This window comes from Dendrobates tinctorius, unplaced genomic scaffold, assembly GCF_039654945.1.
Source record: "Dendrobates tinctorius isolate UK_male_01 unplaced genomic scaffold, ASM3965494v1 ptg000231l, whole genome shotgun sequence".
Lineage (NCBI taxonomy): Eukaryota > Metazoa > Chordata > Amphibia > Anura > Dendrobatidae > Dendrobates > Dendrobates tinctorius.
The window spans coordinates 10,062,929-10,087,551 of NW_027361898.1; the positions used below are offsets into that span (position 1 = coordinate 10,062,929).

A 24,623-nucleotide genomic window follows, 5' to 3' on the forward strand; every position below is an offset into this window, starting at 1 on the left:
GACTGACAGCCATCCCCAAAGCAGACCCAGTTTCATGTATCTGGAATATGGATTAAGTTTGCTGTCTAGGCTGGAAAGGTAAAATGATAGATCAAAATGAGACTCTGTACTGGTGTGACTTGAACAGATGAAAAATTTGACCAATAAAAACTATTTTTTAACACGTGCACTTTGTGAGTTAGGCAATCACATTTAAAGTTCTGGATTATTGAAATTTTTTTTGTCTCAGAAAAAAAACAAACAAAACAATTATTCAAGTGTTCACAAAAGGGATTGCAGAAGAAATGCAAAAACTCAGAACAGACGCCTAAAATCTTTCACAACCAAGCAAAATTGATTTCAATTCTTTTCTTCAGCAAAAAAAAATTTGCTGAGGGCCTTAAACTGGCTTTTTTGGATTCTAGTACTTGAAGAATGAAATAAACATGTGTAATTCATAGGACCAGGACAAGTTGATTAACTGAAAAGGACATTAAAGCCAGAAAAAAGCATATGAGCACTATCTAAAGCAATAGTCAACAATGTGTAAAATGACGCCGAGGGTTGTGTTGGCAATTTGCGTGAATCGAATAGCAAATTTTTCAAATTCTCCAAGACCTACAAATTTCATAAATTCGACAATAACTCGATTTGCATCAAATCAATTTGTTGATCTCAAGGAAATATATTAAACAACTGATTCATAAAATAACTAAATTAGCACCAGCATTTTGAACTTTTTGTCTTATGTTTTAACTTTCACTGCAAAAAAGTTTATTTTCTTCTGTATCTGTAAAGTCAAAAGAGGGTAATAGGGAGATCTGTTACTGTTCCAGTTTTTGTCCATTAAGGACAAAATTGATGCAATTGATAAAATCCGTCATATATTCCTAATGCAGCAATCTGCTTGGATTACACACAAGCAACACGTTAATACTGTATGTCTCTTGAGTGATATAGTCACCGATAGCTGGCAGTTCTGCAGCTGCAATCAGATCAGTGCCAAAACTAGGTGTAATCATGGCGTTAACAGAAACTTAATAGAACGCTGTTTTTTGGAGCAATTTGGCTAAAATGTACAAACTATACCAAATATGTAGCATATCTCCTGTTATAAATTGGTACTAGATTTCCAAAATCTAATGGAATATGTGACAACTTATAATATTAGCAATAATAAATCACAAATTGACTCATAGTTCATTTAAAACTTGTGTTATTATGTAAGAAATCAAAATAAAACATATGGAATGATAAATCTTGAACTGAACTCAATACTCTTGACATCAAGTCATGGAACTACAGAGTGAAATCAGACACTGAAATTTTAATTCTAGTTGATAAATTATACCAAAGTTGATTAAATTGGACGATTTCAGCCATCCGTCCAGTGAAATGTAACAATTTGCGATTATAGGTGAAATGATAGTTTGCCAGAATGTGGTTTGTTTCCCTGTTCATAGATTTGGCTACTTTAAGATTTTGCTCATATAATTCAGGAATATGAGAATGAGGTCAGTATGAATACATTGTTACCAACGCACAGCCATTCCAATGAGTGAAGATCGCGGAACACGTCAGCCTTCAGACTCCTGATCCGGTTATCACTAAGGAAGCTAATGCAAAAAATCAATAGTTAATGCGGCTAAGAGAGATTTGGAGAAAAATGGGGCAGAAACAAACACCAGAGCCAGAAACAAACTACACAGATTCATACATTTGGACCATACGGTAAGTTGTGAACTTAGACAATTTTATTATTTGTTACAGTGGATTTGCACATGCAGGGAGTCTAGATCTGAGCCTGTGCTATTAGATCTACAAACAAGCCTCTTTACATTGATTGTAGCCTCTTGGGTAGGACTGGTTGTTGTCTGCCGGCTTCCTCTCTAAACATGCTGTAAGGTATTCACTATCTGCTAATGTTACGTCCAACGGTTGTAATGAAATTAATGGAAGATGTATGGAGGCTGTACTTGGATTGTGGGTGGGGTGGGACTCAGAATCATTACTTTGTATAAACTTCTGAATTATATGAAGAATCTTCTACTAGTCATAAACAATGACTTAAACAAGTTTTAGCTTATTGCTACTCGACTACAGGGAATCTGTCAGCAAGATCATCCCCATACTTCCTTAATAGGCAAGCAGGTCTTTGAAATGTAAATCCATCAACATCTTTATATCTTATATCTGTTGCTGCATTCCTGACAAATTAGAGTTTCCATCTATATGCAATTTAGGCATTACGTGCTCTGGGTGTGTCAGAGCACTTCCCCAACCTCTGCCTTCCCAGGTTATCTCCCTGCCTAGAACCAGCATCTTTAGCTTGACAGATAGCTCACTGTGTGATGCTAGGCAGGAAAATCAGACAGTGAGCTATCAATCAGGAGGCAGAGGCTTGGTAAATGCTTTGTCACACCCTGAGCACTTAACACTTTGTGTACAGGAGAGAAGAGGGTAGGAGCTTCCACAGGATCTAGAATGAAACCACATAGGTTTGAGCCAAATCAGACGAGCAGGTGGGTGCACACAAAGGCTGGAAAGCACAGCATTGCATAGGAGCAAAAAGGAGGATGTGGCATACCAAAATGAAGATAAAAAAATTTAATTTGGCACTCAAGCCATAATTAAAAACCATGCAAAACCTAACGCGTTTCCGGTGCAAAATGACTAAGGGTGCGTTTCTTGCACCGGAAACGTGTCAGGTTTTGCATGGTTTTTAATCATGGCTTGAGTGCCGAATAAAGTTTTTTTATCTTAATTTTGGTGTGCCACATCCTCCTTTTTGCACTTAACACTTTGCATATGAATTAAAACACTAATTTCTCATTAAAGGGGTTGTCCAGTCAAAACCGATAAGTCTGCAGTCACTCTGTGTGACTACAGACTTATGAATCCCCGAACACATGCATTGTGTGCTGCGGAGATTCGCCGGTTTCTGTTCCAGGACTGGAGGGTATGTATCAGTTATGCATACTCCCAGCCAGTGGTTGCAGCCCAACATACACTTGTATGGAGCAAGGTACCGCACCGTCTAGTGACGCGGCCGAGGAGAGGATGCGAACTCGCTCCATACAAGGGTATATTGACCAAGGCTACGCCTACTGGCTGGGAGAATGTATAACTCGTACATACCCTTCGGTCTTGGGTCTGAAACCGGTGAATTCCCGCAGCACACAATGTGACTGCAGACTTATTGGTTTTGTCCAGACTGCCCCTCTAATGCAGCAATAGATAGAAGACAGAAAGGTGTTGGACTTTCATAACCTGCATGTCCATATATGCAGATGTTTTGGGGTTGGGGTAGAGGAGGGTTTACCTTAATGATAGATTCCCTTTAAACGTGATTCATGTAAAAATTTAGAGTCAAGCAGTCTCAGTCCTGATTGACAGAATGATTACTAGTCTTTTCTTTGTGCTGTCTTATAAATAAATGAAGTTAATTAACACGGTTGATTACCTGTTTGTTACATTTTTACATAAATTATTTATTTCAATAAAGCATCTAAATGTCTCACTGCCTTTACACAACATATGCAGTTACGACAGTCGAATCGCTGGTAATAATGTCACTTACAGCATCTTTAGGTTGAAAAGTCCAGAGAATGTCAAATGCGAGATCGATCGCAGTCTGTTGTTCTGAAGGAGGCTGGTAAAAAAACATTGAAATGGAGCATTGCTATTTGGTTTTAATGAAATACTAGTCTAGATTTGCTTTAGGCAGAATAACACAAGATTATTAAGTGTCGATTAAAGACAATGAGAACATTGCCAAGCTGAGTCACCCCACTGAGGTCAGGTCATTTGCATTGCTTCCTGTGCCCGGTTTGTGTGGCTTCATTTCTACAAATGTTCTCAGGCGAGTTTACGAGGCAGATAAGAGAATTTATGTTACTACTGTAAAATTAGGTGTTTTAGGGTGGTGTAGCATTATACAACTGGTAAATCTAGGTGTAATCAGTGACTGCAGGCATTTTATAAACCCAAACTATGAAGTTCTGATATGTATATGTGTATATTGCCAGAATAAGTCATTAAAGTTTTGCATTTTGTTTCCATTCATTTAGTCTAGGCCTACTGACCTGTAGCTACTTAATAGAGGACTGCAAGCTTGCACTACTACGTTACAACTCACGATACAGGATGTGCTCGTGTTGCCACCTGAAAGTTGCGTAACTACAATTTGACAGTCATCAGAAATCCAGCCCTGATGCACGTTTATTAATTGTGACATTTGCGGTCTTACTGATGCACATCCATATCTGATCCTGTAGCCTTAACCTCTGTAAAGCTTTGGCAGGACAGGATAGTGCTTCACTAGAAGAGATCACCCAGGAACCGCAGTTCAGTGAGAAATCGAAAAGGTGTCACCTACTACAATACAGAGAGATCAGAAAATATACCATTTGTAAAACTGCTCTGTTCTCCGCTTTTGTTGAAACCAGCTGTCTGTCTGCAGCATTGTAAAACATATAGAGAGGATTTCTGTTTTATATACATGAAGCATTCACCTCTATATCTGCTCCGCATTGTCAAGGCTTCTGCTCCCAAATGAATAGAAACACGCAGAGCCTGAAACTTGCCTTTACCGCGGACAACCAATGTAACACTACAGTACACAGCTCTGATGGATTTAAAGGGAACCTGCCCCTCCGTGCATATAACAGGTTTCACTGCTTTTATGCCCCAAAATAACTTTTTTTTCATCAAATCTGTTTTTCTTGGTATAGTGTGGAAACATAAACAATATAATATTATAATGAAAGACATGTCTTCACAATCAATGATGACCTTATGCCACTGCTTGTTAAGGCACGCCTTAAAAAATTAAAAGAGGTCAATGCAAATGTGTGGTCTCCAAAAATAACCTTTATTGCAGCCAGGAGCCCTATGCTAAGCACCCTCCTTCACGCTCATTTCCTTCGGACTAAATTGACATTCGGAGGAAGTTAGAGAGCAGCTTCAGATCACTTCTTGTTGTCAGTTTAATTAGAAGGAAGTGATCATGAAGGAGCCGATGACTGGCAGCAGGGCTCACAAGGCAGAACAACCACACACGAGTCCAGGAAGACCCGGCGCTGACATTACTAACAACGCCAGCACTGATGGTTAGTAGAGGTGAGGATGTTTTCATTTTACACAGGGGAAATGTAGCAATTTTAAGAAGGGGTTGTCTGAGTTGTAAACAACCCCTTTAAGCTCTAAATGGCAGCCTATGGTTAGCATCTTAAAATTAGGTTAAAAAAAAGTGCAGAACTGTGTGTTATTCCAACAAAGCGATTATTGTATTTTTTTTTGTGGTTACTCACAGTTTCTCCAAATCCTGGTATAAACGAAAGACACCATCTGGTAAAGATTTGATTTTATTGTCCTTCAGATCACTAAAGGAATACAGACAAAAGCCACACAAATCATCATATACAACATACAACACATCACATCATTGCTCATAATTAGAGTTGAGCGACTTTGGCCGGATCGGGTTTCATGAAACAAAATTTGTTTCAGATGAAACTGGTCCGACTAGGGCAAAAAAAGTCGGAGTTTCATCCGAAACCCCACCCCAATGCAAGTCAATGGGAAATAAAAGTCGGCATTGAGCGAATGACATTCATCCACTCAATGCCGACTTTTATTCCCCATTGACTTGCATTGGGGTCGGGTTTCGGATGAAACTCCGACTTTTTTTTGCCCTAGTCGGACCAGTTTCATCTGAAACAAATTTTGTTTCATGAAACCCAATCCGACCAAAGTCGCTCAACTCTAGTCATAATAAGTTGTGATGCCCTGTCATGTGTTTTTAGATGATGCATATAGAGGTTGGCCATCTATTTAAAAAATTGGTTCAATTTTTTGGAAATGCAAAGTGATTAAAGGGGTTGGCCACTAATCCTTTATTCAAGGCCTATCCTTAGAATAGGCCTTTAATATCTGATCGTTCTGTGTGGGACCCCTGGCACTCCTTCTGTTACCGGCGCTGGCCAGAAGTTCTCAGATGCTGCTGGATCTGCTGCATCATTTCTATAGTGGTCAGGGCTTGATACTGGAGATACACCCTCTATTCATTTGAGTAGGGGTTGGATCTGCATTACCCAGCTGCAGCCATTATAGTTTTGATAGAGCTGCCGTGTTGCCGCAATATCTGGGAACTTCTGACCAGCACCGGTAGCAGTTGATTGGCAAGGGTGCCAGGTATCACCCTCATTGATCAGATATTAATGGCCTATTCTAAAGATAGGCCATAAAGGAAAAAAATTGGGACCAACTTCTTGAAACTCATTAACATACTTTGATTATAATAGGTGATCTGAAGTCTCTATTTAAGCACAGGTGTGCTCCTCTATAACTCGCTTCAACTCAGAAAGAAAACTTTCCTCATCTGTGTTAGCAAATGGCAAGTTACCAGCCTGAAAAGAGCCGACTTTCTGACTCAGTTGAATAACTTGCCTAGTCCCATTTTTTATCTCTGGATCAATTATGATGGTAAATGAGGTTGGCTTAGCTAATGAACTGAGCTACATAGACAACACTCCATCACGTGCCAATGCATTTTAATGATTAGATGAAGAAGAATATTGTTTAATCTTTTAGGCAGACTACATTCTCTACAGACAACGCTGCATCCTGTGGCTTGGTGTTAATATTTGTGCCTCATACAGAGCAGGTCTTAAGTTTAAAACCAGGCAAAGACCAACTGCTAGCACTGTCAGAGGGCTGGTGGGGTCCCTCTCCCAATGTGTAGAAGACACAACACATTACCTCCTGTGTTAATAACACTTTACAATTCATAGGATTTATCTATGGAGGATACAGCAGAAGTAGACCCAAGTTACGTCCTCACTATGTGAGGTGCTGATGCGGCCCAGATCAATAATGGCAAAAGTTACTCGTCAATCACTGCGCTTTATACTTACAGAGTTGTCACATTTACAGATACTGGAGGGACAAACTGAAATTCCTGACTGGAACAGTTTACAATTCGCTTCTTACATTCGCAGTTCTGAGGGTAGATATCCAACTCTGTAAGGATAAGATATGCATAAGAGTAAAACCGTCCAACAAACTTTTAATGAACAAGTAGCTACTTAGCTACAGCTCATTATTTACAGAGCACGAAAGTGGTAGGCTGAGAATGGTCTGGGCCCTTAGGTAATAACGGACATTGGTCCTTATCAACCATCATCGAGCATGACAACACCAAACTGAGGGCAGTTTGGAATTACGGTCAGCATTGACCATGGGCCACCCAAAAAAAAAATCGACATTTGCTTTTGACATACCAGTTTGGACACAACAGTAAATGCAATGCCTCTGCTTGTTTTCCTATTGAAATGTGTACATTATAGATTCAGACAGAAGTCACCAAAACCATGAAGTGAAACTTTGAAACAAGGAACATAGAAAAATTTGTGAAACATACCAGAATATGTCACAAACTTAAGATTTCTCAAAGTATTCCCATTTTGCTCTGATGTCCGCTTTAAACGCCTAGGCATTTTCTCATGCAATTTCATCAGGTAGTCATTTGGAATGGCTTCACAACAGCATTGAAGGAGTTCTCAGAGCCACTGAGCTCTTATTGGTTGCTTTGCTTTCACTATGCGCTCCAGCTCATTCCAAACCATCTCAGTTGGTTTGAAATTGCATGATTATGAAGACCATGTCATCTGACGAAGCACTCCATCCTTTTCCTTCTAGGTCAAAGCCATATTGGGCATTTCTGCATTGAATTTGGAATATATTAATGCATACCAACAGACTGACCAGCAAAGCACTCTCACAGCATCACATCTTACCCTCTATGGTTCACAGTGGATACCACACATGTAGAAACCATCCGCTCACCTTTTTTTCCATCTCAAAGATATTACAATTGGTGCCAAAAATCTAAAATTTTGATTAATCACACTACAGTTCAAATTTGCACTGATTTAATGTCTAGTCTTTGTGTTGCTTGGCCCAAACAAACCTCTACATACTATTTGGAGTGCTCAGTAGTTCTTAGCAGGAATTTGACAACAAAACTCTGCCTCTCACAGACTTCTCTAGACAGTTGATGTTGATATGTATCTGCTACTTGATGTACATCAAGGTTCTAACAATTTTCCATACTGACTGACTTTCATGTTTAAAGTAATAATGGATTATCATTTCTCCTTACTTACTCGAGTGTTTATTGTCATATTCTGGCTTACAAAAGTTATGGAATATGGCTTAGCTCTATATGAAACTGTGTACCAAATTTGGCTCTGCAATACACACCTAATAGTTGCAAAAACTTTCTAAAGACTGGCATTTCCAAAAATGAACTATTGATGAAGCATAGCTGTTCAATGGGGACCATTCCAGGTGACCACCACCTGTTGAAGTTGCTTAAGAAAATGGAAAGATTGTGTAAAGCTGTCATTTCAGTTAAAGGGAAGGTACTTTGAGGAATCCAAGGTTTAACGCACAGTCTTGTTTGTTTTACACATGTTTCTATACTTCTTGTTTCCATGTTTTTTCCCTTGTTGCTTTGCTGCCTTCAGTCTGAAACTACAATGTGCTCATTCCAATAAGAATATCCACTGCATGAATAGATTTGTCAAAACTTTTGACCAGGGCTGTATATTGCTTTATTCTCAAATGAGTCAACGGCAACAGGATCAATTGTATAGGCATTCATCTGCATTCTGCTATAACAGTATACTTTTTTTGCTTTGAGTAATAAAAAATGTATGTCTCAACGTGACTTTGGTACTGTACTGTGGCACAAATTCCCCAAATCCTTGGTTGCTATCAACCTGGTCACCCAATTCAACCCAACCCGCACAGTAGTCATACTAGAGAGGCCTCGGCTTGGAATAAATTGACCACAACAGCCATTTAATTTAACAAAATAGTAACATGAATAAAATAAGTTTAATTTCAACTGACTCTAATGTATACCACCCTTTAAAAGAGACCCAACTTTCTTGAAATCAACTAAATTGTTCTTTATACATTGAGGAGCCCATCCCATGAATAATAGTGATAGTAATTCATGATAGTGAGTAATCCAGGAGTTGCTCATGCTTACTTTTGCTTCATTCACATACAAAATCTTGGTTATTCCTTCTACTGAATGGTGGGGGTCCCAGCAGCCTGAAGCCCAATTATCATATTTCTAGCCCCCATTTTATATAGTTTATATATATATACTAGATTATGGCCCGATGCGATCGCATCGGGAGGATGCGATAGCATCACACCTCTTGCCATGTTAACCCTCAACACACACATTCCTCTCACCTTTCACCATCTCCACTCACTCTTTCACTCCACATACGACCCCTTCTCTCACTCCGTCTCTCATACTCACGCCGTCATCGCCGCTGCTCCACGATCCCCGACATCTTCTTCCGCCGGTGCCATCCTGGATCCAGACGTTGTCCACGCCGGCGACATGTTCTTTCGGCGACGCCATTTTGAGTATCGTGAAATCTCGCGATAGTCAAGATGGCGTCACCGGAAGAACATGTCGCCGGCGTGGACGACGTCGGGAATCCAAAATGGCGTCGGCGAAATCTCGCGAGTTTTCGCCGACGCCATTTTGGATCCCAACGTCGTCCTCACCGGCGACATGTTCTTCCGGCGACGCCATCTTGAGTATCGCGGGATTTCGCCGATCCAAAATAGCGTCGCCGCAGGAACATGTCGCCGGCGTGGATGCCGTCGGGATCCAAAATGGCGTCGGTGAAATCTCGCGAGATTTCGCCGACGCCATTTTGGATCCCGACGTCCTCCACACCGGCGACATGTTCTTGCGGCGACGCCATCTTGACTATCGCGGGATTTCGCCGATCCAAAATGGCGTCGCCGCAAGAATATGTCGCCGGCGTGGAGGACGTCTGGATCCAGGATGGCGCCGGCGGAAGAAGATGTCGGGGATCGTGGATCAGCGGCGATGACGGCGTGAGTATGAGAGACGGAGTGAGAGAAAGGGTCGTATGTGGAGTGAAAGAGTGAGTGGAGATGGTGAAAGGTGAGAGGAGTGTGTGTGTTGAGGGTTAACATGGAAAGAGGTGTGCGGTGACGTCACCGGTTACAACTGGACGGAAGTTGTTACAACCGGAAGTTGCTTAGGGCATTTATTATTATAGATATATATATATATATAGCACATGCTTCCTCACCTGACCCACAAATGCAAGTGTATAGGATGATCAAGATATAACTTTCTGTCAAAGAAGCTTACACTTATTATTATTTTCCAATCTAACAATTGCTTGTAGTTAAAAATTATCTTAATTACATGACATAATCTCTGTTCCAATTATTGGAAACATATCCAAACAGTCCATGCATTCATTGCTGACTTACCACATTCATATTCATGTATCTCTTCGTCCTGGTCTGCTTGATTGCCTCTGGCACTCTGGATGGTATCAAACAGTTTCGGCCATCCACTGTTATCCACTGTGAGCAGTAATGAATCATTAGCACAGTGAGATACTGATAAACATTAGCTGACATGATCATATTTGCTATATTTTTCAGTAACCCACCTCATACAGTATAATAATTTGGTTTTCTTTGAATGCTTTGGATAATTCAGGCCCTTTGTGTGCGATTAATGAACACATGAATTCCACTATTGCTACACACCAAAAAAACGTGAGGAACTTCGATAATATTTTTTGATAAAAAAAAAGGTAAAAGCCAATCAATCATGATAAGGTGTACCATAGTATGGATGGTCCTTTACTGTAATGACACACTTCTTCATGTGCCTAGCCAGGCCTCAACTGAATGAGGTGGGGTGGGGGGGATAGAAACCAGGCTTAGCTTTAATTAAAATCTTTCTTCTAAAGACATTTCTTATCTAACACCCTGAACATCTTTCCTCATTAAAAAATAAAAACATCTTTATGGAGGATTCACCATAAATAGCTGGTGGTTGTTTGACCACCAACTATCACGTTGTGACAGCCATCCTTATATGTATTTTAAGATCAATGAAAGTAAAGTTTCCAGTCAAAGTGTCAGGAAAAGTTTATACTGATAATGAGACTCAACAAATCATGTCTCACATGGTTCTCCACATGAGCTGCCTACCTCCGAATAAAGGACAGAAAAGCTAGAGTGAAGGAGGGATTGCAATATGCTGGCAATGCAATCTTCTCTCCACAACTGAGAGCCATAGCATTCCATTTATGCTTTATCAAGATAACACTGCAGGGACTAACAGGAAATGGTCATGATTTGATGGTTATTACTGTGTGCACTAATGTCTGCACAGAAAGGTCAATTGACTAGTTTAGGTTCATCCACAGAAGCAGCCACAATCTATATCTTGTATTGATGATCCTAAGCAAAGCTGAGGCTGCTGTGTGGATGTGCCGCATGTTCCATGGTATAAATTAGAATCTTAGAAAACTTTCATAAAAGCCAATTAAGTGAATTTAGAGTCAGAAACCGATGATAGATGAGCAGGTATACAGTTTCTTGACATCAAGAAGTTTTAGACCAGACTATTATCCCGATCATTTGTAAATATACCCATAAATAATGTGCACCACATACATTACAAGTAGAGATGGGTGATCCCCTTGATGTTTAAGTCTGGCAGGTTCAGCCAAACAGTTAAAAAAAAGCTCAATTACGGTGCCAGAACAGTACCCGAATCCAGACCCCATTCACTTGAATAGGGGGCCCGAACATCCAGTGTTTTCCACGCTGTCATGTTCATGACAGCTTGGCAAACACTGCCTCTGATTGGCGGTAAAATAATTATCGTCGGTCAGAGAGCTGCTGTTCCTCTGCTGCCAAATGACAATGTGAGCCCTCAGCTATGATAGGAGGTAAAAATTTTTCCTCTGGTCCCTGGCGTCAGCTGATCTGACTACTACTCCCATCAGAGTACGTCTTCTGCCACTAATAACAGCGAGAGCAGGCAGTGACTGATGGGAGTATTCATCAAAAGGTCCCTGCGCTCTAAATAAATAATTAAGAAGAAAAAAATCAGCATGGGCTCCCCTTTATTTTTGATAACCAGCCAGGCAAAACTGACAGCTGTGGGTTGCAACCCTCAGTTGTCAGCTTTAGCAAGGCTGGTTATCAAGAATAGAGGGGTTCCCACACTGTTTTTTTTTAATTATTGAAATATGTATAAAAAAATGATGTGGGGACCCCCCATTTTTGACAACCAGCCAAGCTTAAAGCAGGCTGGGGGCTGGAATTCTCAGGCTGGTAAGGGGCCATGGATATTGGCCTCCCTCATCCTAAAAATAGCAGCCCCCAGCTGCCCAGAAGAGGTCTCATCTATTAGATCCTCCAAATCTGGTGCTTTGCCCAGGCTTTTCCCACTCGCTCTGTGGCGATGGTAAGTGAGGTCCATATATGAGGGGTTGATGTCAATTTTGTATTGTCCAGTGACATCAATGGAATGGTCGCTAGGTGGGTATAACTGTGTTTGTTATTTTTAACTAAAAAAGTAAAAGTGTGTTTTCTTATTTCAAATAAAAGACTTTATTCTGGCTGTGTATTTGTTCATAATATAACTATAGCACTAATAATAGATAGGCGTCTTTTAGATGCCTCTCCATTTCTAAGCAGCAGGATTGATATCACTGGACATTAAGAAGGTGATATCAACCCCACAAATATGAACCCCCCTTGCCACCACTACAGGGCAAGTGGGGACAGTCGGGAAAAGTGCCAGAATTGGTGCATCTAATCAATGTGCCTCTTCTGCGTGGCTGTGGGCTGCTCTTTTTAGGCTGAGAAGGGTCATTATCTATTGCCCCTTACCAGCCCCCAGCTGTCCTCTTTAGCTTGGCTGGTTGTCAAAAAATGGGAAAGATCTCATGCCATTTTTAAAATTATTCATTTAAATAATTTTAAAAAAATGGCGTTGGACACCTCTATTCTTAATAACCAGTCGTTATAAATAGAGACGAGTGAATAAGTTCGGAAAACGATAGTTAAACAAATTCTGCACAAACATGGGACATTCAGATTCGTGATCGATAACACGAGCATTTTTCTTAAAATTGGAAAAAGTCAGCAACATTCAATAAAATATAGAATAAGGCCAGAATGTCCACACCATTTCCGCAACTCCCTGCCCCGGATAATACGCTTGCGGAATTTGCATGCGTTTTCCCGCAAAACACAAGCGTTTTGAAAGTGTTTTGAGCTTGCAGAGTGCTTGTGTTTTCCAAGCGATTTTAAGCATCGCTTGGAAAAGTGATTGACAGTGTTACGGGCTGGTGGAACTCACCAAATAATAAAGATGGTGCTTAGGTGTGTTCGCAGCCCGGGGTTCACCGTGCAGAGGTGTTAACTGCTGCTCGGTAATGGCGGACGCGATATGGCGGTATAATAACGGAACACACAGGGTTAACCTCACCCAATGTGTACTTAGGCGGACTCTGTTATCTCACAGAGCCGCACAACCGCAAAATAATAAATGCCGTAGCCTGTTATTGCTCACAGAGCTCGGCAGTCTGAGCGCTAGCGTATAGTCACAGAACTCAGCCCTTAGACCGCAGGACTAAAGTCCCTCTAGACCGCTAGCGCTCGGCACTGAGACTGCGATGTCAGCAAGGGTTAAATAAATTACATGTGCAAGTGTGCACAGTGCCGCTCAGGTGGACGCCACTAATCGCCCTGGGTTGGGCCAGGTAAGCGCACAGGTTGCGCAAGGGTTTGCACCGGCGTGGCTGTCACTTGCCGTGGGTCGATAGTGCCCTGTAGTGGGCGACACCATCAGACGCTAGTGTGCAGACGGCTGGTATGCACTGTGGCCTATAGACTAGCCTCTGGCAGGTGCTGACTCAGACTCCAAACCCTGCCAACATACATATAAAAAGGGAAGGGGTTTCATAATGAGTCAGTCACCAGATACATGCATCCATCATTATACACTCCAAACTATTTGAGTCTATCCAAGTGCATGGCCGCACGGCCATGCTGTTCTTTTATAGTTGCGTCCTTCCGGGACCTTCCTGACCTTTCAGATGGTCCAGTCCGAGCTGGAGAAGGACCTGAGCATGTGACCTCCGATCTCCAAAGAGAGATCGTCCCACGGGCATGCTCAGTGGAGCGAAAGGAGGACTTAGTCCCTGGAGTGGCTCGCTGCTGGCCAGCATGCGTTGACAACCCTGAACCAGAGGGGGCAGCAGCAACCAATCCTACACTGCTGGTCTGGGCAGAGCGCTTGGACCGATGAGTCTGCTGAGCAGGCTCCACTGTGGCCGAAGAAGAATGGGAGACCGCTGGGTGCAAGGCTCTGGATTCCTGCTGTGCAGTAATCCGACACCTAACATTACCCCCCCTCCTAGGGCCCCCTCCCCTCTGAGCCTCGCTACGCTCAAACGCCGCAATGAGGAGTGGAGCGTGGATGTTCTCCACAGGCTCCCAGGTCCGAGCCTTTGGACCATGACCCTTGCAATCCACCAAATAAAACTTTTTGCCCCGCATCACCTTGCATCCCACGATGGCATTGACCTCAAACTCGTCCGAGGACAGGTCTGATGTCCCGGCAGATGACTCGGAGAACCGGGACAAGTGAACAGGCTTAAGGAGGGAAACATGGAATGTATCAAAGATAGCCAAGTGTGGTGGAAGGGCCAGACGGTAGACCACAGGGCTCATCTGCTCGAGAACATAGAAGGGGCCAATGTAGCGCGGTGTGAACTTAGCGGACTCAACCCGCAGCCTGATGTTTCGGGCGGAGAGCCACACTAAGTCGCAAGGGGCAAAGGTCGGGGCAGGGCACTGGTGTGGGTCAGCGGAGGTCCTCATTCTCTCCTTGGAAGCCCAGATAGCATCCTGGGTGCGATCCCAAATGTCTCGTGCCTCCATCGCCCAGTCTGCCACCCTAGAGTCGGTGGATGACACGGGCATAGCCACAGGGACGCGCCGATGCTGGCCATAATTTAGGAGGAATGGGGTCTGACCGGTGGAATCGGCCACAGCGTTGCTCAAAGCGAACTCCGCCCACGGCAGTAAGGATGCCCAGTCATCCTGCCTGGCCGAGACAAAATGTCGTAGATATGTGACCAGGGTTTGGTTGGCTCTCTCTACCAACCCATTCGTCTCGGGATGATAGGCCAAGGAGAGATTAAGCTCAATGCTGAGCAAGGAACAAAGCTCTCTCCAGAACCGAGATGCAAACTGTGGACCCCGGTCACTGACAATATTGTCCGGCATGCCGTGTAGACGAAAAACGTGCTTAATGAACAACACTGCCAGGCCCCGCACAGAAGGTAACCGGGAGAGAGGTACCAGGTGCACCATCTTGGAGAAATAGTCGGTGACAACCTAAATGACCGTGCTGCCACTGGACTTGGGTAGCCCCACCACAAAGTCCATACCGACCATCTCCCAGGGCCTGTCCGCTACCGGCAAGGGATAAAGTAGCCCAGTGGGCCGCTGATGAGAGGACCTATTCTGGGCGCAAGAGATGCACGCCTGAATATAGTACCTGACATCACGGGCCATATGCGGCCACCAGTACCTCCTCGCCAAAAGCTCAGAGGTCTGTTTTGTCCCGAAATGTCCCCCCCACCCTGGACGAATGAGCCCAAGAGAGGACCTCCGGTCGCAGACGGGCCGGGACAAATGTCTTCCCTAGAGGTAGTGACTCAAGGGCGACCGGAGCCACAGTCCTCAGGCTCTCAGATGGGATGATCAGCCGAGGCTCCTCCTCCTCTTCCTCCGATGACAACATGGAGCGGGAGAGAGCATCGGCCCGGACGTTCTTCTCCCCGGAGAGAAAATGGAGGGTGAAGTGGAACCGGGAGAAGAACAAACACCATCTGGCCTGGCGAGAATTTAGCCGCTGGGCTGTTTGGAAATACACCAAGTTCTTGTGGTCAGTGAACACCTGAAAAGGGTGTCGAGCCCCCCCCCAGGAGGTGTCTCTACTCCGAGAAGGCCAACTTCATCGCTAGCAAGTCCCTGTCCCCGATGGAATAATTCCTCTCCGCCGGTGTGAAGGTCTTGGAGATAAAGAAGCATGGGTGCTTCCGACCTTGCGAGTCCTTCTGAAACAGGACCGCTCCAGCACTGACGGAAGAGGAATCCACTTCCAGAATGAAGGGCTTATCTACATTGGGGCGATGTAGAATGGGAGCGCTAGCAAAATGGGACTTTATGGAGGAGAAGGCCTTGAAGACAGGTTCCGACCACAACTTGGGATTTGCACGCTTCTTGGTGAGGGCTACCAAGGGTGCTACCAAAGTTGAGAATTGGGGAATGAATTGGCGATAGTAATTTATGAACCCCATAAAGCGCTGCACCGCTTTGAGAGAATGGGGTTCCTGCCAATCCATCACCGCCTGTAGCTTGGCAGGATCCATGGCCAAACCCCGGGCGGAGATAATATAGCCCAGGAAAGGCAAGGACTCCTGCTCAAACACTCACTTCTCCAACTTGGCATACAGGCATACATGGAGTTTGCCCGCAGGAGGTCGAAAACTTTGCAAACATCTCTCCGGTGGGAGTCAATATCTGGCGAGCAGCTGAGGATATCATCCAGATAGACTACTACCGAGGTGGTAAGCATATCCCGGAAGATATCGTTGACAAAGTCTTGGAAGACGGCCAGGGCATTACAGAGCCCGAAGGGCATCACCAGGTATTCATAGTGCCCGTCCCTGGTGTTAAATGCCGTCTTCCATTCGTCCCCATCACGGGTGCAAATTAGGTTGTAAGCCACCCGCAGATCTAGTTTGGTAAACACTCTCGCTCCCCATAGGCTATCAAAAAGCTCTGATATCAGGGGCAGAGGATACTTATTCTTAACGGTGATGGCGTTAAGACCCCTGTAATCGATGCAGGGGCGTAGTTCCCCACTCTTCTTCTGGACGGAGAAGAATCCCGCCCCTGCTGGTGACACTGACTTCCTAATGAATCCTCTTGCCAGATTCTCCCTGATGTATTGAGACATGGCCTCTGTCTCCGGGACAGATAGGGGATACACTCAACCCCGGGGAGGCTCAGCACCAGGCAAGAGATCAATAGGACAGTCATAGGGGCGATGTGGTGGAAGGGTCTCCGCCGCCTTTTTGGAGAACATGTACGCATACTGTCGATAGTGTTTGGGGAGCGAGGAGAGATCTGCGGGGTCCTCGGTGGAGGCAACCTGAATGCACTCCCTCAGACATCTACCCTCACATGATTTACTCCACGCAATAATCCTCCCTGAGGCCCACTCTATATGGGGAGAGTGGTACCGCAACCAGGGGACCCCTAGAAGTACCTAGTCAATACCCTCGGGCATGACAAGGAGGGATATCATCTCCTGATGAGATGGAGCCACTGAGAGTAACAAGGGGGCGGTCTGATGGGTTATCTGTGAGGGTAGAGTGGCGCCATTCACCACTCTGACGGTGACTGGTTTAGACATCATAACCAGGGTTATAGCGTGCCGTTGAGCGAAGGCCGACGACATAAAATTGCCCTCAGCTCCGGAATCTACACAAACCTCCACCGCCAGAGTGGAAGAACCAACTCAAGTGTCCCCTTAAAGGACAGCTTGGAGGAAAACGCCGCTGATTCTAGTGCGCCGTCTCCTACGGCCACTAGGCGCGAGCGTTCTTCAAGCCGCTGTGAGCACCGGTTGGCAAGGTGACTGGACTGCCGGCAAACATGACTGCTCACAGGGGCTCGAGCAGACCGGGGCCTGGATCCCTCACGGGAAGCCCCCTGACGCTCGGACACCCGATCGGGAGATTCCAGGGGTTTAGCAAAACTAGGTGCCAACATAAACCTCTGCTTACACTGGGCTCGCTCCAACCTTCGCTCGGCAAAGCGAAGATCTATATGGGTGTTGACGGTGATAAACTCCTCCAGTGTAGCGGGAATCTCCCTGGTGGCCAGAGCGTCCTTCACATGGCCAGCCAAACCTCTCCAGAATGTCGGGATGAGGACCTTATCTGGCAACTAACTCTGAGGCCAGCGTCCGGAACTGGATGGCAAAGTGGCTGACCATGGATGAGCCCTGTGACAATGCCAGCAGCCGGAGCGCGGTGTCATGGGTGACTCGTGGTCCCAGGAAGATCTGCTTCAGAGTGTCCAAGAACCGCGAGATACTCTGCACCACATGATCACCACGCTCCCACAGCGGTGTGGCCCACTCCAGAGCCCAGCCTGACAAGAGGGAAATAATAAATCCCATTTTAGCCCGCTCGGAGGGGAATCGTGCTGCCAGCATCTCCAGCTCTAAAGAGCACTGGCTTACGAAACCCCTACAAGAAGCACTATCACCCGAGAACTTCTCGGGCAGCGGGAGGCGGGACAAAGTCGGGGTGGGGATGGCAGTGGTCACATGGGAGACAGCCTCTGTGGCTGCATGAAAAGCGACTGCAGTAACATCTGCAGCTGAGGCAGAACGCTCGAGAGCCGCCAACCTGTCCTGCAGCTGCCAGATGTACTGCAGCAGTCGCTGTTCTTCCACCATTACTAGCCAGACCCGGGCGCTAGGATAATGTTACAGGCTGGCGGAACTCACCAAATAATAAAGATTGTGTTTAGTGTGACTTCTATTCCTAGCCATCTTGGAAGCACTAGATTGCACATGTATGAGATATCGCTATACCTATATCCTTTGAAGCACAAGGGTGCACCATACTATCACGAGTAATTAGCCTTTGTAGTTCCTTTTATGCTCAACAATACTCACTTATAGGCTCCCTCTTCCTTAACGACGAGCACAGCACTTTTGGAGTTACCATCACCTGACTCAGCAAAAGCACCCTTGGATAGTACCTCTAGTAGCCGTCTCTCTCTCTTTTGAAGCTTTGACGAAGTTGGAACATATATTTTTGTCATGTCTTTTGTTAGTATGTATTTCTGTGATGAAGCGGACAGAAATTAACGCCTTGTTTTTGTTCTTCTTTTGTATGTATATTTCAGTAAACGAGATTTTTCTGATGAAGGTCCTATGCTGGACCAAAAATGTTTAAACCTTTCTGTCTGGATGCACAAAATAAAATGTCTGAATATTTCACACATTGAGTGCCAAGATTTCTGTCATTTTTTATTTATGGGTTGGATACCCGACTTGAGCACCAACAACCACGCTATTCCTGAGTGCCGTGCTCTCTTCATATAGATGTCAGTGACACACACACATACAGCTCTGGAAAAATTAAGAGACCACCACATCAAAACTCTGTCATGGGCAGCCCATTCTCCAGACCTGAACCCCATTGAAAACCTCTGGAATTTAATCAAGAGGATGATGGATAGTCACAAGCTATCAAACAAAGAAGAATTGCTTACATTTTTGAGCCAGTAGCAGTGTGAAAGACTGGTAGAAAGCATGCCAAGACGCATGAAAGATGTTTTTAAAAATCACTGTTATTCCACAAAATATTGATTTCAGAACTCTCCCTGAGTTAAAACATTAGTATTGTTGTTTCTAAATGATTATGAACTTGTTTTCTTTACATTATTTGAGGTCTGAAAGCACTGTTTTTTTTTTTTAATTTTGACCATTTTTCTTTGTCAGAAAAAAAATACAAAATTTATTGCTTGGAAATTCCGAGACATGTCAGAAGTTTATAGACTAAAAGAACAATTTACATTTTACTCATAAATATATCTATAAAGAGAAAAATCAGACAAGCTGAACATTTGAAAGTGGTCTCTTAATTTTTGCCAGAGCTGTATATACACACGTGGCCAAAATTGTTGGTACCCCTTGTTTAATGACAGAAAAACCCACAATGGTCACAGAAGTAACTTGAATCTGACTAAAGCAATAATAAACCAAAAATCTATGAAAATGAACAAATGAAAGTCAGATGTTGCTTTTCAACCATGTTTCCACAGAATTTAAAAAAAAATAAAACTCATGAAATAGGCCTGGACATAAATGATGGTACCCCTGAAAATATTTAGCATCACAGATGTCTACAATCTTGGAATCAGTGAATGGGCCTGTATACAGGGCTGCAGAAAACTCACTGTGCTGTTTGGTGACATGGTGCATGGTGTGTATCACACTCAACATGGACCAGAGGAAGCGAAGGAAAAAGTTGTCTCAGGAGATTAGAAAGAAAATTATAGAAAAACATGTTAAAGGTAATAGTTATAAGGCTATCTCCAAGCAGCTTGATGTTCCTGTGACTACAGTTGCACATATTAATCAGAAATTTAACCTCCATGGGACTGTAGCCAACCTCCCTGGACGAGGCCGCAAGTGGAAAATTTATGACAAATCAAAGAGACGGATAATATGAATAGTAACAAAAGAGCCCAGAAAAACTTCTAAACAGATTAAAGGTGAACTTCAAGTTCAAGGAACATCAGTGTCAGATTGCACCATCCGTCGTTGTATGAGCCAAAGTGGACTTCATGGGAGATGACCAAGGAGGACACCATTGTTAAAAAAAAAAATCATAAAAAAGCCAGACTGGAATTTGCCAAACTACATGATGACAAGCCACAAAGCTTGTAGGAGAATGTCCTATGGACAGATGAGAGAAAAATTGAACTTTTAGGCAGGGCACATCAGCTCTATGTTCACATACAGAAAAATGAAGCATATCATGAAAAGAACACTATCCCTACTATGAAGCATGGAGGAGGCTCTGATTTGTTCTGGGGCTGCTTTGCTGCATCTGGTACAGGCTGTCTAGAAATCTGTACAGGGTACAATAAAATCTCAAGGATAATGACCCAAAACACACAGCTAAAAATACCCAAGAATGGCTAAGAAGAAAACATTAGACTATTCTCAAGTGGCCTTCTACAAGCCCTGATCTAAATCCTATTGAGTATCTTTGGAAGGAGCTGAAACATGCCGTCTGGAACAGGCAACCTTCAAACACGAGACAACTGGAGCAGTTTGCTCTTGAGGAGTCGGTCAAATACCTGTTGAGAAGTGCAGAAGTCTCATTGACAGTTACAGAAATCGTTTGATTGTAGTGATGGCCTCAAAAGGTTGTGCAACAAAATATTAAGTTAAGGGTACCATCATTTCTGTCCAGGCCTATCTCATGAGTTTTATTTTTTTTAAATTCTGTGGAAGCATGGTTGAAAAGCAATGTCTGACTTTCATTTGATCATTTTCATAGATTTTTTATTTATTATTACTTTTGTCAGATTCAAGTTATTTCTGTGACCACATGTGTATGTATATATTACATAGATAGATAGAAAGATAGATAGAAAGAAGAAAAGCTGACAATTCAGCAGCCGCGTAGTGTAAAATCACAGTAGGACCCGACAGGATAGAAGAGATGGGTTACATGCAGTAAATGCACAAAGAATAGATAGATATGTAGATGTCAGTGACAAATACAATTAGTGCAGTATGTATGCAGCTTACTGTACATGTATTTATTTAATAAAAGATTATTTTTCAGGAAAAAAATGGCGTGTGCTCCCGCATAATATTCGTAACCAGCGGCGGAAAAAGCAATGGCTGGGGGCTAATGTTTATAGCCTAGGAAGAGGGTAATACCAATGAAGCTTCCCAGGCTATTAATATCAGCTCACAACTTTATATTTAGCCTTTACTGGCTATTAAAATGGGTGACTTCCCAAAAAATTATGTAGGGTCCCCTTATAATTAATAACTCTCAAAGGCTATGTAGATAGCTGTGGGATGATATTAATAGAAAGGGGCCATGGATACTGCCCCCCAGGCTAAAAACATCAGCTCTCAGCCTCCCCAGAAAAGGTGCATCTCTAAGATGCGCCAATTCTGTCACTTAGCCTCAAACTTCCCACTTGCCCTGTAATGGTGGCAAGTGGGGAGACAGTTGGGGTTGATGTCACCCATGCATTGTCAGGTGACATGAAGCCCCGAGGTTAATAATGGAGAGGCGTCAATAAGACGCCCTGATACTAACCCCACAGTCATACTGTATGAAAACACAGACACCCAGAAAAAGTCCTTTAATTGAAAGAAAGACACAGATTCCTTTAATAAACTTAATTAAACCATGCTTACGATCTCGCCCATTCCCCCAATGCCCTCATCATCTGCAAAAAAGGTAAAAAAACAAACAACAATATTCCTCACCGCAGAGATGCTTTTAATCCATTTGTCCCACAACGAGTCTAGCTCTGCTGCATCTAGATGGCAGGCTGCATAGTTGCATGATGTAACCATGCAAACTGTTATCCAGTGCACACTGAGCACTGTGTGCTCAGTGTCTGCCTGTGAACTGCTATTCCATGTCTGAGGGCACTGCAAGTGTGAGAAAGTTCTCCTGTTTGCGGTGCCATGTGACAGGTCCTGCGAGTGCTCGGCCATTGAACTCAATTCACCTTGATGAAGCTGACAGCTGAGGGTTGCAGCTTCCAGCTGTGAATTTTGCCTGGCTGGTTATCAAAAATACAGGGAAACCCATGCAATTTTTCTTTTTATTTATTTATTTACAGCACAGGAGCGGCTGATGAGTACTTCCATCTGCCGCTCCTGCTCTCACTGTTATTAGCGGCAGCAGGTGTAGGCTGATAGGAGTAATAGTCCCACCAGCTCACAACAGTGACCAGAGGTAACCTCAATGACGTCACTGCCAGTCACTGATGCTACGCTCCCTGCAGCTCAGTCACCAGTTGTTCTCAGCCTGGATGGTCGCATCTTGGCACCGTCCAGATTGAAAACTATTAATTATTACTATTTATTTATATAGCGCCATTAATTCCATTACTGCGCAGTGACCAGGGATTTATAAAGGTGGATTGCCACTTGCTCAGTCAGGCCCCTTGAGAAAGGAAAGTCCGAAACGCGCGTCGGGGTGGACGCACGTCATCTGGGCACTACTACAGCCGCTACCTGCTGACATCCACGGCCGTTACCTGCTTACAGCCACGGGTAATTTTATAATTATTTTGGGCATTGTCCCTTTTCACTGTGGCTAATACTATCGCTAAGGGGGGTCGGTGTGTGGCGGTTTCAATCCTCCTCCCATATACACTCACTGGCCACTTTATTAGGTACACCTGTCCAACTGTGTGTTATGACTTAATTTCTAATCAGCCAATCACATGGCGGCAACTCAGTGCATTTAGGCATGTAGACATGGTCAAGACAATCTCCTGCAGTTCAAACCGAGCATCAGTATGGGGAAGAAAGGTGATTTGAGTGCCTTTGAACGTGGCATGATTGTTGGTGCCAGAAGGGCTGGTCTGAGTATTTCAGAAACTGCTGATCTACTGGGATTTTCACGCACAACCATCTCTAGGGTTTACAGAGAATGGTCCGAAAAAGAAAAAAAATCCAGTGAGCGGCAGTTCTGTGGCCGGAAATGCCTTGTTGATGCCAGAGGTCAGAGGAGAATGGGCATACTGGTTCGAGCTGATAGAAAGGCAACAGTGACTCAAATTGCCACCCGTTACAACCAAGGTAGGCAGAAGAGCATCTCTGAACGCACAGTGCGTCGAACTTTGAGGCAGATGGGCTACAGCAGCAGAAGACCACACTGGGTACCACTCCTCTCAGCTAAGAACAGGCATCTGATGGCTACTTTCAGCAGGATAATGCGCCATGTCATAAAGCTCGAATCATCTCAGATTGGTTTCTTGAACATGACAATGAGTTCACTGTACTCAAATGGCCTCCTCAGTCACCAGATCTCAATCCAATAGAGCATCTTTGGGATGTGGTGGAACGGGAGATTCGCATCAGGGATGTGCAGCCGACAAATCTGCGCCAACTGTGTGATGCCATCATGTCAATATGGTCCAAAATCTCTGAGGAATGCTTCCAGCACCTTGTTGAATCTCTGCCACGAAGAATTGAGGCAGTTCTGAAGGCAAAAGGGGGTCCAACCCGTTACTAGCATGGTGTACCTAATAAAGTGGCCAGTGAGTGTATAGGCTTATGTGCTGATATATAGGATTGATTATGGGAGTACTGGGCATTGCGCCATATAAATTGAGGATATATGTGTAAGCCTGTTCACACAATCTTTTGTATCACTCCATCATTATATGTATAGGCTGAAACATTTATTAATTATTTGTCAATTGTGTGCCTGGATTAGTGAGTCCCTTTGTGTGCATATGTGGAACTTCACTAACAGGTGTTTTCTATCCTGTCTCTTCTGATGCTGGAGATATGGATTTTTAAATCTTTTGTTGTTATAATTTAATAAAATAATTTTGATATTGAATATTACTTTGGCCTTTTGATCATCTTTTCCTTCTGAGAATTTATATGTTTGTTTGATGATAGGCATTATTTAATCCCATTATACACATGGAATATATTAAATACATGTGTTGAACCATGTGGCTAAGTCATACCTGGTGGTGTTTAACTATTGCTGTGTTTTGCACAGGTTTCTGGTCTGACATGGATTTTCATGCCAGGGATAAATCTTGGCTATCTCATATCGACCAAGTGTTTGCGGGAGATGGGTCCAACTTACAACAGAACAGTGATGCGAAATGGGATGATCATGCATTAAAATGACAAAATATGGTGGTAAAGAGAACAAAATTATGATGGAATCGCACATTCTTGGATAAATATTTGACTAAAAAAATGATACCTCGTGGCCTTAGGGTCCGTGTTATCCCGACATTTCCAGTTGAGGACAGCGGATTTGTATCTAGATGGGAGGAGGCCTGCAATGAGTGCTCTAAGACTCTTATGCAACTTTTAAGTGAGCATAATGGTGCTATTATTTCTGAATTAGATGGGTCTA

General features: G+C 43.7%; 1 protein-coding gene across 1 annotated transcript in view; it reads right to left on the minus strand.

Moving 5' to 3' along the window:
- LOC141059900 (relaxin receptor 1-like) overlaps window positions 1–24,623 on the minus strand; it is a 532,911-nt gene that overhangs the window by 212,852 nt on the left and 295,436 nt on the right. Inside the window, exons 3-7 of the mRNA XM_073556105.1 lie at window positions 10,324–10,419; window positions 6,897–7,002; window positions 5,292–5,363; window positions 3,560–3,631; window positions 1,524–1,595 (exon numbers count right to left, since the gene is read on the minus strand). Of these exons, the coding sequence (XP_073412206.1) occupies window positions 1,524–1,595; window positions 3,560–3,631; window positions 5,292–5,363; window positions 6,897–7,002; window positions 10,324–10,419 (418 nt within the window). The remainder of the gene's footprint in view (window positions 1–1,523; window positions 1,596–3,559; window positions 3,632–5,291; window positions 5,364–6,896; window positions 7,003–10,323; window positions 10,420–24,623) is intronic.